Below are 17,090 nucleotides of genomic sequence, written 5' to 3'. Positions count from 1 at the left end.
ATGGTTTTTTGAAGAACTTGAATGAAGAAAAGCACAGCACCACAGTTAGTAAGTGTAGTGAGTCATTCTGAATAAAATAAGTTATTTCTGCAAACTTAATACCACAGAACTTCTATTGACAACAGCACGTATTTTTGCAGAAGCTACATTTATTTAGCTTTCTAACCCTTTGTTCATGCACTTTAGAACAATTTTTCCTGTTTTGTGCATATATTTGCTAGTGCTAATGTTTTATTTTAATCTGCATTTAATAGTCACCATTTTAGACTTTAAATAGTGCATTTCTCTTGTAAGATACTCTTACCTGCCCCTGATTTTTTCTTCTCTGACAGTAATGTTTACATCTCTGATCTATTTTTTTTCAAGGATTTTTTTTTTTTTTTTGTACAAAATTAATCTCATAAATTCATATGATGTAGAATGTTCTCATTTGGTCACTGTGTTTGTTTCACTGCAAATGTTGAAATTTAACATGCTCTTCAAAATGAGGATATAATTATTATCGAGACAGCTACTACAATACATCTTTGGGATGGACATGGTATTCATGTGGAATGTTCAAACTCTAGAATTCAGTTTTCAGGTTTTAGAGTTTTCTGGTTTGTTTGAAAATTTCATTTTTTAACCCACATGACACTAAAATTAACTTCCTAAATATGAAGTGGGCAAAAACTCTGTTCAGAGTCAGAATATGCTTGTGTATATAGCCCTTTGCCCATAGGCATCACAGATTTCTAGTAGAAGTTAATCATGGTGCGTGAAAGGATGTTCCTGATATTCTTACAGTATAATAAACAAAGGGCTGGGGCAAAGGTCTCTGCAAAAGGAGAGAAAGCACAGGAAAGGAGACAGAAAGAGATGAGAGGGAAAGCAAAAACAAGAGGATAAGAAAGAAGTGAAAGAAAAGACTGAAGTAGTCCCTCAACGTGAATGTTTTTCACTTGTAGATATTGAATCTGATATATGCTACCAAACAACTAATTAACATAACTAAAAGAGTTAAGAGCCAGTCCTTTTATTTACTGTATGTGGATGGGTGTTTGTACCTGTGCAGTGAAATACAAGAACAGAAATTCCTCCAGTGCTCATGAGCTTCAGGAATAAGGCTTTGATTATTCATGGAACAATATGGTAGCTTAGGGTTGACAGGATCTCTGGCAGTCATCTTGTTTAACCCTGGGTTCAAAACATTTCCAGCAAGAAGGGGTTATTTTGGGTTGGGTGTCCAGGCTGTATCTCTGAGAATGGAGATTGTAGCTCTGGGCAGCCTGGTAAAATACTGCTCCATTAGATTAATATCTTCCTTGAAGAATGCAGCCCAAAAGTGGACACAGTGATTTAGGTTCAAGCTCAGAAGTGCTGAGCAATTACTTCTCTGGTCCTGATGATAGCACATTGATAATGCTGCCCTGTATGTGATTGACCTTTCCTGAGAGGATAAAGGGACACTCAAAGGCTGACTAACACTCCAAGGATTCTCCAGCTCATTATCTGCAAATCTGTTTTCTAGCTAGTCTGTGCCACTGCACAAGGTTGTTCCAAGCCAGATGAAAGACTCCACAGTTACTTCTGTTGAACTCCCTAACATTCCTAATGTCAGCCCATTTCTCAAGTCTATAAGGAAGAGCTGAATGTGGACCTGCTCTCCCAAGTATTAACTGCTCCCTCCAATTTGATTTCGCTCACTAGCTTGTCGGGGATGCACTCTGTCCCGTCATCCAGGGTATTTTATAAAGACAATAAATAGTGTTCCTCCCAGTAGGGATCCCTGGGGGAAGCTGCTAGTAAGTGGTTGCCATTAAAGTTGGTGCTGCAGATCAGAATCCTTTGAGTCTAGCAGTGCAGCCAGATTCCCTCCAATCTGCATATACAGTGCATATCTTCCCTGTTTTTCTTTAAGGGCTGAAGAGGAAACCAAGTCTAAGGCCATCCTAAAGTCTGAGTGTACAACATTTGCTATCTTCCCCTTCCATATCCACAGCACCAGAATCCCTCTTGGTAAATTCGTATGGGATATTAGCAGCTGCCTTGTCCATCCTGTAGCGGGCAATGGCTTCTAGGAGCTTTGCTCTGTAACTTTCCCAAGAATAGAGGTGAGGTTTGTAGCTCCCTGGATCCTCTTCTTGCCCTCCTTGAAGATGGGTGTGACATCTGCAATTACCCAGTTATCAGGAGCCTGCCCTAATCACCAGGATGGTTCAGTTCATAGCATTGGCCACCTCCCACACAGAACCCTGGGGTACAGCCTATCTGGTCCTCTTGCCTCCTGTATGATCAGCTGGGCTCAAGAGCCTCCAAAATGTCTTTCTTTATAGCTCCAGTCCCACAGGAGGTGCAGGACCTGCAAGGCCTGGGGGCAAAACTAACCAGTGAAAATCTACCCAGAAAAAGATATTGAGTGCCCTGGTTTTTTTCTTGTCTTTTGTCACTTGGGTTCGTTTTTTCACCACTGTGTCCACCTTTTCCTTAACCATGCTCTTGTTGTACTTTTCTGTGTAAGCCATATTCTAGTTCTATTATGTGGATAACTTCTCTGACAGACCAGCTGTAGATAAGCATCATTCCCATATAGATATTGTAAAAAAAGTAAACTATTGAAAATGCTGAAGGCAACAGAAAATATTAAGGGAAATTTTCAAAGAACAGCATTATATAAAGAAACTTGACAGTGAATGTTTAAAATAATTGGAATGAATTTTCACACTGTGGAGTTGCCTGTACAAATAAGTGATTTTCACACAGCATTTTGAAGGGTACCAGTTTTGACATTTAGAAAAAGATACCTGAATGGATATTTGGGTAATACCTATTTATATTAGATGTGAGCTCTGTCTACAAGGCAAACACTGACGCCTTTAGGAGCATACCTCTGTGGTGCCTATGAACTTAGTGTTTTAGGAGAAAACACTAAGTTTCCTCCGGGTTGTTGGGTACTGAGCAGTTTCAGACACTGGACTTTGAATTAAGCTGATCATTACTCTGGGCTGGGATGGTGCTTTCTGTGGTTTCTGTTGACATAAATGGTGAATACTAACATTTAGGGAACTTTTTAGCATTCTCTAATCTGTTTATGAAATGCACTTGCAGTCTTGGGAAATTCCTTTTTGTACTTTCCCATCTTATGATTGAGTGCATTCTTGCATGTGAAGTCTCTGAGTCACTGTTTATCACAGGATCAATAAAACCTGAAAAGCATGCCACAATTCTAGTATTCTCTCAGTCAATTTTGTCAAAGTAGAAAGAAATAATTTAAAATTACTTCTCTAAGAAGAGAAAATATATTTTTTCTTTGTTTTTTTTTCTGTCTTCACTTATAAAACCTGATTTATTCAGTGAATATTTTCTACAATGGAGTGACTTCAGATGAATAATAATTTCTGTATGTTGCTTTCTTATAGCATTTTGACTCTTACAACTTAAATAATTTCAGTTTATTTCAAGAATGTGTTGTGTGTGTTTATACAGGTGTATTTTGTTTGTGTAAAAAGGATTATCTGCAAAATTGAGTGTCTGAATGAAAAGCACTAGGTCATGTTCACAAGATCAGTCTAGGCATCTGGTCACTGTAAAAATTGCTTGAAGTCTTAGTCTTAGATTCTGTGAAGTTCATTCCAGTGATGGTTTAAAAACTTAAAAAACATCTTGTGTTGTGATTAAGATGAGGACCTTAAAGGAAGTTTTATTTGTAGGGCCATGTAAGTCATTGGCAAAGGGAAGTTAAATCAAACTGTCAGTATTCCAGTCTTAGGTACTGTACTCTTTTGGCAATCCTCTAACACATTAAGTCTGGGTAAATACCAGGAGCTTAGCTTCATAAGTGAAGTGATTTCCTTAAACTTTTGGGAAAGGTAAAATCCTTATAATTTTTCCTTTGAATCATATTTTGTTCTACTGCAGGAGATTACTGCTGTTCTTGTTGTGTGTTGTGCTTTATGGAAGGAATCTGCTATTCAATGAAAAATGTTGCCCTCTCTTCTGCCTCCAGTCCTAAACATTTGGAAATAAAATACTTTTTGTCAGTTGTTCTTATTTGCTAATGAATCTATTACCTAGAATACCACAAGTTATCTTATGTTGGTTGCCAAGGAACACCTTTATTTGCAAGGTGGTGTAATATTAAAATTAACTCCTTTTGATTGTTTGACACTAGCGTTGCTAGTATCATTCTTATAACCATATGTATGTTTCTTTTTGCAGCTTGGGTCCTATGTTTGCGCTGTTTGTTCCATTTTATTCCTCCATTCCAAGAGTGCAGGTGACACAAGTATTGGGTCACTTTTCTATCACAAACAAGTCTCTGGTCTACATACTGGGTTTACAGGTATGGTATGTACTTGCTTGTTCATCTTTTAATAAACTAATAATATAGTAGTTAGTTTTTCTGTTTGTCTGAATTTTGATGCTTCCATGTGCATGATTCAGCATAAATTTAGCTAGTAACTGTCCCATCAGCTAAAACATGGCGAAACGTGTTTCTAGTATGCTGTAGTGGTGAGCAAGTGATCGGTTCTTACCTTGTCCTACATGGGAAAATATAATAGACAGTTCTGCAGTTGTTTTTTTTTTTGGGGTTGTTAAAATGAATTAGACAAAAAGATATTAAAATGGAACCTGATCCTAAAGCAATTTTTATCTTTCACCTGTCTAGTTTGCTAATATTCTTGAATTTGCTTATTTTTCCCTTGTCGTTTAGAGTTCAAACAAAGCTGTAGAATACAGTATTTTTTATGGTAAGACTATTAGTAAATAATCAAGGTTTTGGCTGAATTTCACTTTTATATAACTTACTTGTATATCATGCATTACCATGTGATTGGTAATTTAGAATAGTGTAACATAGAGCACAGCAACATCATGTAGTATTCTGTGAAATATGGCTGGAAAAATGTGGTTACTAGGTATAGAGAGCCAGTAATTATTCAAAAAACAACAACAAAAAACGCCCCCAAAAACCCATCAGCCTAGAAATGAATGGACACTTGTGTCACAACCTGAATGATGAAATAGGAGATACACAAATTTATGAGAAAGTAGGCTCACTTCTATATATTCTAGGGAATCAATAGTAGCTCTGGCACTAGCAATGGGGAAAACAATATAGTTACATGAAATATGGTAGAGAGTATTTTAGAATAAGCAGTCAGTTTCAGAATATTGACTTGTGCTCAATACAACATTTAATTCATCCTCTTTCCTGCTCAGCCTTTGGTTTTCTTCACTTTCTGCTTCAGCTCTTTATTTTCTTTATCTTTCAGAAATCTTGTTTCCTCTCTTCTGAACCCATCAATTCCACTATTATTACAGTCTTTGGGAAAACCATGATGCTGTGTGGCCTGTTTTCCATTATGGCTTTCACCTTTTGCTTTCGTACACGCAGCAGCTCCAGTGCGGATTGGTGCTGTCACTGACCGCTGTATCTCTGTGGGATCTCTCCCTGCTGTGCACAGAACAGTTGCTGCCGTCACACAGAGGCTGAGAGAAGACTCATTTGCCTTCTCCTCATTTGTAAACTCTGTCCTTATCTCCAGTCACTCTTTCCATAGTAGGAGCTCTAGAGGGAGGGTGTACTCATGATTCAGTCAGCATCATGTAGAAACATTTTAGTAACCATTTTCAGTCCATTTTTCCAGTTGGTAAAACCTCCTTCAGGTGATTAGTCACATACTTTGCTAGAAACAATGGGCTGCCATGTTGGCTTATCAGGATTTTTTAAAAAATTTGCTCTGGCTGATTTCTGTGATTTCATGTCAGCAAATATGTCACTGCATAAGAACTTTATTTCTTTAATTTTGATGCTGGTGCTTAGTCTGTCTGTGACTGTGTGTCTGAGAGCTTCACTTGGAGTCCCTGCCTGCTTGGAACTCTTCTGTTGCTGCTGAGTCATTTCCTTTGCTTCAGTCTGTCTTTCAGACCTGTTTTTCTGTGCAGCCTATAACTGACATCCTGTTATACTTAGTAAGCTATATGAAACTAAAATGTATTGTTCTGTAGAAGGAGAACAATTGTTGGATCCCTGTGTTTTTTCCACTTGCTGCTTCTGGAATACTTTTGTTTTTTTAATGTTAAACTGAATTTTAACAGAGGTAAAAGTCTGACGTCTCCCATTGTCATGATGAGTGCATAACCTATATCGTATTGCAACTTAGGGGTTCATATAGCAACAACTTTGTAAAAAAAAAATCAAATCCTTGCTCTTGTCTTCTAGCTCTTAACCTCTGGTTCCTACATCTGGATTTTAGCCTTAAGTGGATTGGTAAGTCTTACTATTATAAAAATCATGTGTTGATTAAAACACTGTTATGTATGTGATCATCACAGTATATTTGGACTCAAAAAGAACAGAAATTACTAAGTAACATTTTGTGTTGGTAAGTAGAAAATTTTCCTCTTCAACTTCAAAATATGCAAAGCATTGACTAGCTGGTGATAAACTGACAAGATGACAAAATTGGTGGTTAATATTTCCAGGGTGCCACTGCTCCCTGCATAAAATTGATTTTGTTGCCATGGATATAGCTGTACACATTCACAACTATAAATGAGATTATTGAGGAAATGGTAGAAATGTGTACCCCGGGTTGAGGTTTGTTTTTTCAGTTTTTAGCAAGCCTCAAACTTTGATTCCAAAACTCAGGCTTTAATAACTTTGCTGTAAGGGTTTTTCATGCTTGGTTATTCTCCTAGGAGATCTATAGTACAGCTGTTTCTCACAATCACAACGGCAATAAGGAAACAAAATCACGTTAGTTACATCAGTCAGATAAAGGAGGTGTGATCTGTCTTCTTCCTTTCTGACTCTGTTCTTGGTACTAAGGCACTTAGTGCTGAAACAGATTGTGCTAGATCTTTAAGATTGTTACATACTGATGAGCTTCTTTTAAAACTTTACAAACTTAGAAATTAGGAGCTCAGACTGATTTCTTGGCCCAAAAGGTTGTCAATTTTTCAACAGTGTGAGTGCCACGACTTCCAAGGGAGCTCATTATTAAGTTGATGGAATCTCGAGAACTCAGATTATGCTCTTGCTGTATAGAACCTACTAATTCCAATTTGGGTTGAGCTCAGAGGGAAATGCTGCTACAACTCAGTAGTTTGGTCTCTTACCATTTGCATTGACTGTTGCAAAATATTCTTTGAGTTTCTAGGACAACTACTAACAGGAGTGATGGAGCAGCAAATAGTGACGTCTGTTCATGATTTGATCTTGCTATAAATATCGATGAAAGCAGTGCAACTAACAAATCAGAATCTATCTCCCCTGGAAATCAGCCCAAGCCTCTGTGCCCACTGAAGGATCTGTGACTTCCTCCAAATGCACTACCCTTCCTGTTACTCTGCTGGCTCTTTTAATAGCCCTTCCTTTCTAACAGGTGTTCATTAGAGAGGGAAGGAAAGGAAAGAAATGGAAAGGCATTTTAACTCCCTCTTTCCTGATGACAGAAGCTGTATGTATACTTGATTATACAGATATATAAAGGGTAGCTCATTTTTTTTTCATAATACATTTTGCAGTTCTTCTTTTAATTCCCTCTTAGTATAAAGTTTTATTCTTCTATATAATGAAACTTGCTCAACTGTCTTAGAAATATTTTTTATAAATTAGCTTTTTTTAAAATTTCAGGTTAACAGTATGTTTTACTTGGGTGTAAATCCATAGGATTAAATTGAATTACCTTTGTGTCAAAGGATGGCTAAAAAATAATTTCAAGTTTTCATATTGCTTCAGTCAGCGTAAATTAAGTCATCGTCAATTATGATGTCTTTTCAGTCTCAATTTTTTTTTGCAGCAAGCAGAGATCTGCACTCCACCACTTTGGAGTGGTGCTATAATTTGAAAAGAAATTAATGTTAGGATTTTCAGCCTTTTTTTTTTTTTTGCATAGCATATCTGCCACACTTCTGTGATTAAGAAGTCTCTTTTTCTCCTCAGTTAGAAATTATAATTTGGTATCTTTTTCATAAAGGATTAAAATTTCACAGTAAAATAATCTGAAGAAGTAGTGTTATGCAACACTATAAATCTGCCTTTTCGCACTTCAAGTGTAGTTGGTTGATAACATATGTCTATGTACAATGACAGAATTAATAGAATGTCAAATTAATGTTAAATCTTTCTAACAACCTATGTTATGTAATTCTTATTACTCTTGACATTTTTCTAGCTTATTAACTTAGTCTTTGTAGACTCAAATTTTCAAAATTGTACAAAAGTAATGAGTAAATGCAGGAACACCAAGTCAGATAGATGTGATATTTAGTCACTAGTTCATTGCCTGTTAGACATTTCACTGTGTTTTTAGCACTGAAGATCACTTAGGCACCCATATGAGTGTATTATGATGCTGTTCTATAATTTAGCTTTTGTTGCACATCTGCTTATATTAATACTAAATTGGATGGTAGAATATTGAAATGGATGGTGCTGGCACAATTTCTGAGTTGTCAGTTTGCACTTTGCTCTGTTCCTGGTTCAGATTTAGTTAAATTCTCACAGCCTATATTTGAACATGACTAAATAGGATCTGACTTTACAGTAACATCCTTGCAAGTATCATTAGACTTTCTTGTGAATTCTAGGCAGGGGAAACAGGTACTAGGAACTTTAGTTCTTGTTTTCAGTGGCTTTGAGTGATGCCATCATTACAGAAATGTGTGTATGAGTCTATGTGTGCAGGTAGGCATTGATGTAATGTGCCTGGTGATAGGGAATTTTTGACAATTTGTAGTTTTGATGGTGAATTTTTCTCAGGTGCAGAAATTACAGCTCATGTTTTGTTACTGGAATACAAAGTGCTGCTTCCATGTAGTGCATATCACTCAGTTCAGTGAAGGCCTGAAACAGTTTCTTCACTGTTTTTTTCTTTAAAATAGTCAAAATGCCTTAGGAAGTGGTATTCATTTTTCGTTGGATATATACATCTGCTCTCCCTTTTTTTTTGCCACCCCTTTAAAATCTCTTGGATTCCCAGTTAATAATTTTCCAAGCTATATTCTTGAAGGATTGAAATTTGAGGGGTGTGTCAAGGCTCAGTCGTAGCTAGAGGCCACCTGCTCAAAGAAGTAAGCTCGGGTTGGTGACCAGCAGAAGACGTGTCCCACAAAGACATGCAGTTCCCTCCACTTTCTAGGATAATGTTGCCATCAGACAGATCACATGCCATGGGGTTTTCTGAGTAGCTTAGGGCTATATTTCATAGGGAGAAGCTATCTTTCAGGCCCGTTCTGTGATTTTAGTGTTGTAACCGTGCTTCTTACCTTGTGTTGTTTTTTTGTTTGCAAGATGACCTGCACAGCATAAAGTTCAAAATTTGGAACCCACCAAGTCTCCTGTGAGCTGCCTTGAATTTGTGTAGAGTTCAGTTCAAACTTTAGGAAACTGAAACTGAGAAGGTCTTAAAATCTTGCTTGGCTTGGAGATTTCACTAAGCCAAATGCAAGTTTTCTGCATTGTTGCTGTGCTACACTGAAATTTACTTTTCTCAGAATGTATGAAAAGTTGTGCATTTTATATCTAGATAGTGGAAAATGTAGAGAATCTATCATTTAGAGCTTGTACTTTAACAGCTTAAGGTTAAGACAGAAAGGTCAGACAGTGTTGAGTGCATGTTTAATTTCAGTTCTGTTTTTTTTTGAGTACATTAGTTATTATTCATTATTTTGAAGTGGCTAACTTAGTGTTATGTAGACTACAGGTATCTGTAGTTAAATGCTCCCAAGTGTACTTGGATTGTACTTTTGAGTTCTATTTGTTAAGAACTTTATCCATTCTTTCTGTTAGTTACTCATTCAGCTCAGGTGTTATTGTATAATGAATTAATGTCCTTTGGAATTGACATTTATAGGAAAAAATGTGATTCATCTGGGGAGCAAAATAATTAAACCAGACTTTAATTGTTTTAATTCTTGTCTTAAAAATAGTATTATGTAGTTAATATCTGATCAGATCTAGGAATCATTGATTTTCTTGTTGTTTTTCTTCCTCTTTCACATTTTTCTTAAGTGATTTTGAACAATTCATGCTGAATTCTTTGTTGTTTTAAGAAATGTTTTGAAGGGAGTGCAGAAGCATTTGTATTACTCCACAGTATAGTGTTCACATTGAAAATATCATCCCTTCTACATAATTAAAATCGTTATTAAATATGTGCTTTCTCAAAGGGAATCTTTGGTCAGAGTTGTTAATGTACATTCATGTCCTGATGTGCATTGTCCTTCATCTTCCAGTTAGTCTGGATATCTTTCAGTCATCCATGTTTAGTCCCATGTAGGGCTTTAGTCAAAGTGTGAGATTTTTTTAACTCTTTGTAACTGTGATCGTTAGTGGATCAGGTAAATGTTAGTTAAATGTTGAATCTAGTTAATTTCTGAATATTTTACATTGATGTTACAGTATAAATATCAATAGTATTGCTAATATCAGTAAAACTACTCACTTATTAAACATTCTGCCTATGCTTAAGTACTTCCCTAAGTAAAACTGTGTGTTTTGTGTGTAACTGATGTGATTCCCCTTTCCTGATAGAACTACCTACCAAAGAGCAAGTACTCAGTTCACAGAATCACTGAAGGTAACATCTGGTCCAGCCTCCCCACTCAGGCAGGGCAACCCAAAGCAGCTTGCCCCAGGACCATGTTCTTTTGAGTATCTCTGAGGATGGAGACTCTTCCACCTCCCTGGGCAACCTGTACTAGCGTTCAATCAACGTCACAGTGAAAAAGTGTTTCCTGATCCTCAGAGGGAGCCTCCCATGTTCCAGTTTGTGCCCATTGCCTCTGTTCCTGTTGCTGGGAACCAATGAGAAAAGCCTGGTTTTGTCCTCTTAATTTCCCTTCAGACATTTACTTCGACAAAATCCCCCTGGGCCTTCTCTTCTCCAGGCCAAACTTCTCTCAGCCTCTCCTCATGGGAAAGATGCTCCCAGTCCTTTGATCATCTCTGTGGTCCTGCACTGGACTTGCTTCAGCAGGTCCATGTACATTAACCCGTGTGCTGAATCCTGCCCAAAACTAACATGCAGTATTTCTGTGTGGACAGTGCTCAGAGTTCAGCTAAGTGACTGTAAATTACTTGATCTTAGTGTCACTACATTCTACTGAATTTATTGACCTAATGTCCCCTGTGGTGGGAGCTTTGACACCTTGCCCATGTCAAGATGTGAATACATGACAACTGCCTAAGCTACTAGCACTTACTCCTGCATCAGTTAATACAGCTGAGAAAAAAAGGAGTTAGTTCATCTGGAATATAGGTGATGTTGGTTTGGAAGTATAATTGTCTGGGAAGGAGGGAAATGCAGATGTTTCCAACTAGAAGAAGGAGAAAGTAGTGAGAGAAGACAGGAAAAGGTCTTAATGATAAGGTCTGTATTAAAGAGAAAGTAAGGTACTTTCTCTTTAATATCTGTGGCTTCTGTAGAAAAATGATTTTCAGTTTGTATTTAATTTCTAAATTTCTCTCTTAGATCTGAGGAAGAGTTTCTGTGTCCAAAATATGGTCTGTTTGGTCAACTATACCAACTAGTTCATTGTTCTATCAACATTTCCTTTTTTGGCAGCAGTGTTACCCTTTTTCAGAGAGGGAATCCATGAGACTAATGGAGACATCTGCCAAAGGATGAGTTACATTCTGAAAGTGCCCATTTGTCTCCATTGACTATGACACTAACTTTAAACAACCAGGCATAAGTAGGCTTTTAAATTACAGATATTTATGTTGGATCAGATTAATCAAATCCTGATCTTTTAATTAAAGAGATTTGATTAACAACATGATAATTATGTTGATGATGACGATGATCATCATCAGAACACTGACAGAGACCAAGGGAAGCTATGCGTAGGACACAAGTTCAAGTTAAGAATAGCTGTACTGTGCTGAAATGGCAGTACTCTCATGTTTGCACATACACAATGTTTTTTAGCTGATAATGATTCTGTCTGACCAATGAAGCAGTGATGAACTCTGAAGAAAAAAGTTTCAAGGTATCTGAAAAATTTATGAACCCAATCAAGTGGAAATGAAATTGAAAAGAAATATTTTAGTATCACTGTAATCTTATTTTTCTCCCAAGTCTTGCAAAAGGCTGTTTATAGTATTTGCAACAATTTCCAAAAAGGAAACCCAAACAGAATAATCTGTTAGAATTGTAACAGAAGTTGAAAATATATGTGCAGTGGGTTTATTTGTTGAGTAGTTTTGTTTCTTGTGTGGTTTTCACGCAATCCCTCTTGGTTTGATAAATGCTTTCTCTAATGAAGATAAATACAGAATCCTGACACAAGCTTCAACTGATGTTTTGATTCTAGTTGTATAGAATTCAGAACATACTAAAGATTAAGCAGATGAAATAGGTATGAAAATGTCATTTCACCTTTAGAAAATTACTTGCTTTTCATTTGTTGCTATCTGAAAATAGCCAAGTCTTGAGTACATGTGGTGAATATATTTACATTTTTCAGAACAAAATAATTGAGTATTTGATGTCAAGTTCTGTTAGTTAAAATAATTTGCAACATCATTTTCTACACTACTCTGTCTGCTTTTTTTCTGTTTGATTTCCTTTTTTGTGTTAATCAAGTACAGTGAATTTAAATATATAACTTTTAAATACTACTCCAGCTACTTGTGGAGCATATGTGTCTTTGCAATGTAAGATACTGGAGAGTTTCCATCTTTGGTTTACCTAATGTGCAGAGAAACTGCAGCTACTTCGTCTTTCTTAAAAATGTACTATTTTGGAAGGACATGAGGGAAGGGGAGGGAGAGTTAGGCTTTATATGGGGGCAGGAGGAGGTTGGGAAACTTCATGTGTAGAACCAGTAGTAAGCCACAGTGTTAAGAAACTGAAAATATATAAGCACACTTTTATTTTGCAGTGTGCCAGAGAGTTTCCAGCGTCCTCCATTTCCTCTTCTTAGTGTTGTGCCACATACAATATGGTGGATGATGCTGTGACTTACAGAAATTAAGATGCACCTTATGTTTCCAGCCACAAATTCTCCATTTTAACAGTGTGAACATAACCACAACATCTTTTTGTGGTGACTTTTGGAGGCTGAAATGCAGTGGCTTCTCTGTTTGGGGGAAGTAGCCCTTTAATCTGATGTACAGTGCTGAAGTTGGAATATAATGAGATCATCTTATCTTCATTGAATAAACAATGTTGCTTTGCGTTCTTAAACACTAGAGATTCACTCAATGTCAGTAACAAAAACAGTGTAAAAAGTTGCTTTATACTTTGTCAAAGCTTATGTTTTTTAAAATTATATCTATCAAGTTCTGCATATGAACCAGCTATAGAGGAAGTTCTTTGGAAATACTTGACATTAAGATGAGAGAATGACACTGAGCCAGGCTGAATCACAAGACCTTTTTTAACTACAAGTGTCTTCATTCTGGCTTTATTGAAAATATGGAAATAGTTATCTCAGCCTCACTAGTTGACTGAAATTTTTTTATAACTGACCACAGTGTTTTGAAGTTTCTTATACTTCTATATAATAGCTCTTCGTTTTAGCATGTCCACAAACTTCTAGCCTTATAAAGCCTTTTCTTCTGATTGAGTGCTCTGGAATGACTTGCTCTTTACACTACCTAAAAGGAGATTGTGATGAGGTGAGGGTCAATCTCTTTTTCCAAGTAAGATAAATGGAAATATCCTTTGAGTTGTGCCAGGGAAGGTTTAGATTGAATGTCAGGAAAAATTACTCACCAAAAGGTTCACCAAGCGTTGGAACAAGCTGCCGAGGGCAGAAAGAGGTTGCGTCACCATCTCTATAGGTGTTTAAAAGACATGTAGATGTGGCACTTAAGGACGTGGTGGACTTGGCACTACTGGGTTAACAATTAGACTTGATGATCTTAAAGGTCTTTTCCAACCTAAATGATTCTGTGCCCACCCATCTCTGCTAAGAAAAATACAAGAATGCTTTTACTGATGCAGCTGCTAATTGGTGCTTGCAGTATGCCTTCCCTTCTGAGACAAACAAGTTCCAAAGCACTGACACCAAAGATAGGCTGCTGTTATCTCATTACTCTATTTTTTATCTTGACTTGATAAATAATGATTCTGTTTGTGGTTAATATGTTCAGACACGTGTCAAGATTTCTCATACATTCAGGGAGATGTAGATTTTCCTATCACCACTTGCTGTGCTTTGTTCTTGTGACTTTTCTGTACCCGTTCAAGATTTTTGAAAACATTAGACCTTTTCAAAGGTTGTAAGAAAGAGCAGAGATCTATCACTATCTAGGAGGGACATTTGAAAGAAGTGAGGGAATGCTGGTGTGACGTTGGACAAAGTATTTTGAGTGGGACTTCTTTCCCTGCTTAGTTAACGCAATCAGGTGTGCAGAATCCCTGGAACAAAAGAGGGGTCTTGGCTCCATAGCCTAATGGTACTAACTACACCTACACCTAACAAGTTGGGAGGAAGGAAGATAATTTGTAGGCTCTGGTGCTGCTTGTGCATTTTGCATTGAAGAAAACATCAGATTAAATGTGTATGTAATATTTGCAATCTAGTTCGGTAATTCTCACTCCCCAAAAATTGCTTTCTCAGTTACTATGCAGTCTAGGTTTTCTTGAGTGAGGGGCCTATCTGGGGCCTATCCCTCAGGACCAGGCTGTTAGCTTCTGAGGGACCTTCTGGCTAGGCAGACACCTCCAGTAGTACATACCAAAACCAGGTGAATTGCAGAAGTGATGTGAATTTTCTTCCTCTTACTCTTTGGCGATTATAGCTGTATCTTAGTTTCCAGTTGATGTGCACAGGTTTTAGTCATGTGTTTACAGTCATCTGGAATAGTTTCACTAGAGCTGAGGGAAGAGTATCTGAGGTCATGAGAAAGCTTCTGTTACAATGCCCTGTCCGGTTAAGACCTTCCTTTGAAGAAGAAAATTTTTATTGAAGGCAGCCTTCACTCTGATGTGATTATGGCCTTTATAGCATTTACCTCCTTTCTCATAGCATGACTGAAAGACTGAAGAGGTTAAAAGTAGTTTAAAACTCTTCTTTCTCATTTTAGAATGACAGCCCGTGCTTGGTGTTACATCCAACCCCGAGTCATAAAATGAAAGTAGAATAAAACAAAAATCATTGTTTCCAAAAGTAGAACATATTTTTGCTAAGTCTCACTACCTTATTGGATATTTAACAATAACCTTGTTAATTATCTGAAAAATATGCCCCTCCTAAAGAATGTTCCTTTTTCCTATACTGTCTCCCTTGGTATACTCAGCAATGCATTTAGTATCTTTACACAAATGTCAGTGAGATACAACAAATAGCCCCAAATAAATAAATACTTCAGATGCAGGGTTTCTCGATTGCTTTTAGCATAATTTCATTTCTGGGGTATGTTTACAGATTTTTTGAGGTTTAGATCTTTTCCTGTTCATTTCATTGTGCTGTGACAGCATAATTCTTGTGACAAACAGACAATAAAGTCATAAATGCTGAAATGTGGCATAAAGCAGAATGCAGATGGGACCACTTTGGGCTCAAGTGCTGCAGCTTCACAATGGCATTCAAAATAATGGCTGAGTGATGACTGTAAATCAATTTCTGTGGCATACAGATTTCTCTTTCTCCTGCGGAATCTGAAATGAAATCAAGCCCCAAGGCAAGCACAAACACAAGGAATGTGGTTTCTTCTTATGGACAGGAGAAGGGCTTCACAAAAACTGGCTTTTTCAATATCACAGTTTTTAATGAATTGGTTTTTAAATGTTTTTTTCTGTCCTGTAGGGTAGATGGACTTCTTTTGTAATGAGTGTGTGCATAGTCTTAGATTTAACTTCAATTCTGCTGGTTTTGCTTTTAATTTTACTAGAAAGAGAGTGGGAAGAGATGGTGGGGACCCTAGACACTAGAGGTGGTGGGGACAGAAGCCTTAAGGGAGTTTGGGTTTTTTTGGAGGAGTGTTTAGAGTGCCTCAGCATCCTCAAGAGCAGTCTTAATCTTCTCAGGTCAGCCTGCAGCATACCCTGACCAGCTCTTTTACTAGAAATTAAAATTTTATTTTAATTTTGACCAGTTTTAGAAAGGGTCACTTCGCTTGGGCTCAAATTCTGAAACAAACAAAAAACCTCAAGCAACTTTATGAGTCACAGGCAATGCACCACACAGATTTAAAAAAACAATAATTTGTAGTTGTAGGGAAGTAAAGAAATCCCCTGTTCATTCTCTGATTCTTGACTGGGAACTGTGAGTAAATACAGTAAAAGTGCTTTAAAAACCAGAAGGGCCAACTTACCTGCCGCTTAAAGTAAATGTGGTGTATTTAAGTTTTTTGATTTTCAGGGTTTTTTTAACATTTTGGTTTTGATTTTAGATTTCTGGGATTTGCTACAATAGCAGTATCTTGAAAGTTCATCGAATTCTTTGTGTACCCAGATGGGTAGCAAAGATATTTTCTTGGACTCTTGAACCAGTCTTCTCATCTGCGGAACCAACAAATGAAGTTCGAGTGGGAATGGGAGCAACAGTTGACATCCAGAGGCAGCAGAGAATGGAGTTACTGGATCGTCAGATCATGATGTCTCAGGTTGCCCAAATGAGGCGGCAAAGGCAGCAGCAGGTATTGCTATACATTCTTTAAGGATTATATTGTTATAAGAAATACATTATTTTTGTTCATAGATCTTGCGTTCTTCCCGTTTCTTAAAAGCAGTGTATTTTTTTAATTTTACTCCATCAATCTTTCATACACTGTTGTACTACTGATAGCCATTTAAATGATTTCTATATAGCTTTATATGTTAAAACTGCTTCACAGTGGGAACAGAATGTCAGTCGTGTGGGGATATCAGTACTCCTGGCATTCTGTCACAAAAAATGAGGCTGAAAGGTAAAGTGATTGCTTCTTGGTGGTCTTTAATGAAAGCCATTGTGTAAAGTTAGGAAGTCAAAATGTTCCTCACTCTTCTGAGTATCTGTCTGGTTAGCAGCCTTTTCAGGGAGGCTGAAAATTTTCTATGGAATTACTTTCCATAGAAAGGAATTTGTATTTATATATATTTATGAATTTTTACACACTTGTAGATGTATAGGTTGTTTCTTAAGGGCAGAAATTAAATTCTCTAACT

The 17,090-nt window shown here is 37.0% G+C and overlaps 1 protein-coding gene across 1 annotated transcript in view; it reads left to right on the top strand.

Annotated features, from left to right (window-relative positions):
- The window catches only part of UBAC2 (UBA domain containing 2), an 84,208-nt gene that overhangs the window by 51,350 nt on the left and 15,768 nt on the right, over positions 1-17,090 (top strand). The window contains exons 5-7 of the mRNA XM_058855694.1: positions 4,198-4,321; positions 6,206-6,253; positions 16,337-16,582. Coding sequence (XP_058711677.1) covers positions 4,198-4,321; positions 6,206-6,253; positions 16,337-16,582 — 418 coding nt within the window. The remainder of the gene's footprint in view (positions 1-4,197; positions 4,322-6,205; positions 6,254-16,336; positions 16,583-17,090) is intronic.

This window comes from Poecile atricapillus, chromosome 1, assembly GCF_030490865.1.
Source record: "Poecile atricapillus isolate bPoeAtr1 chromosome 1, bPoeAtr1.hap1, whole genome shotgun sequence".
NCBI classification, from domain to species: Eukaryota; Metazoa; Chordata; class Aves; order Passeriformes; family Paridae; genus Poecile; species Poecile atricapillus.
The sequence above is the reverse complement of the archived record's forward strand: the minus strand, read 5'-3'. Positions and strand labels throughout refer to the sequence as shown.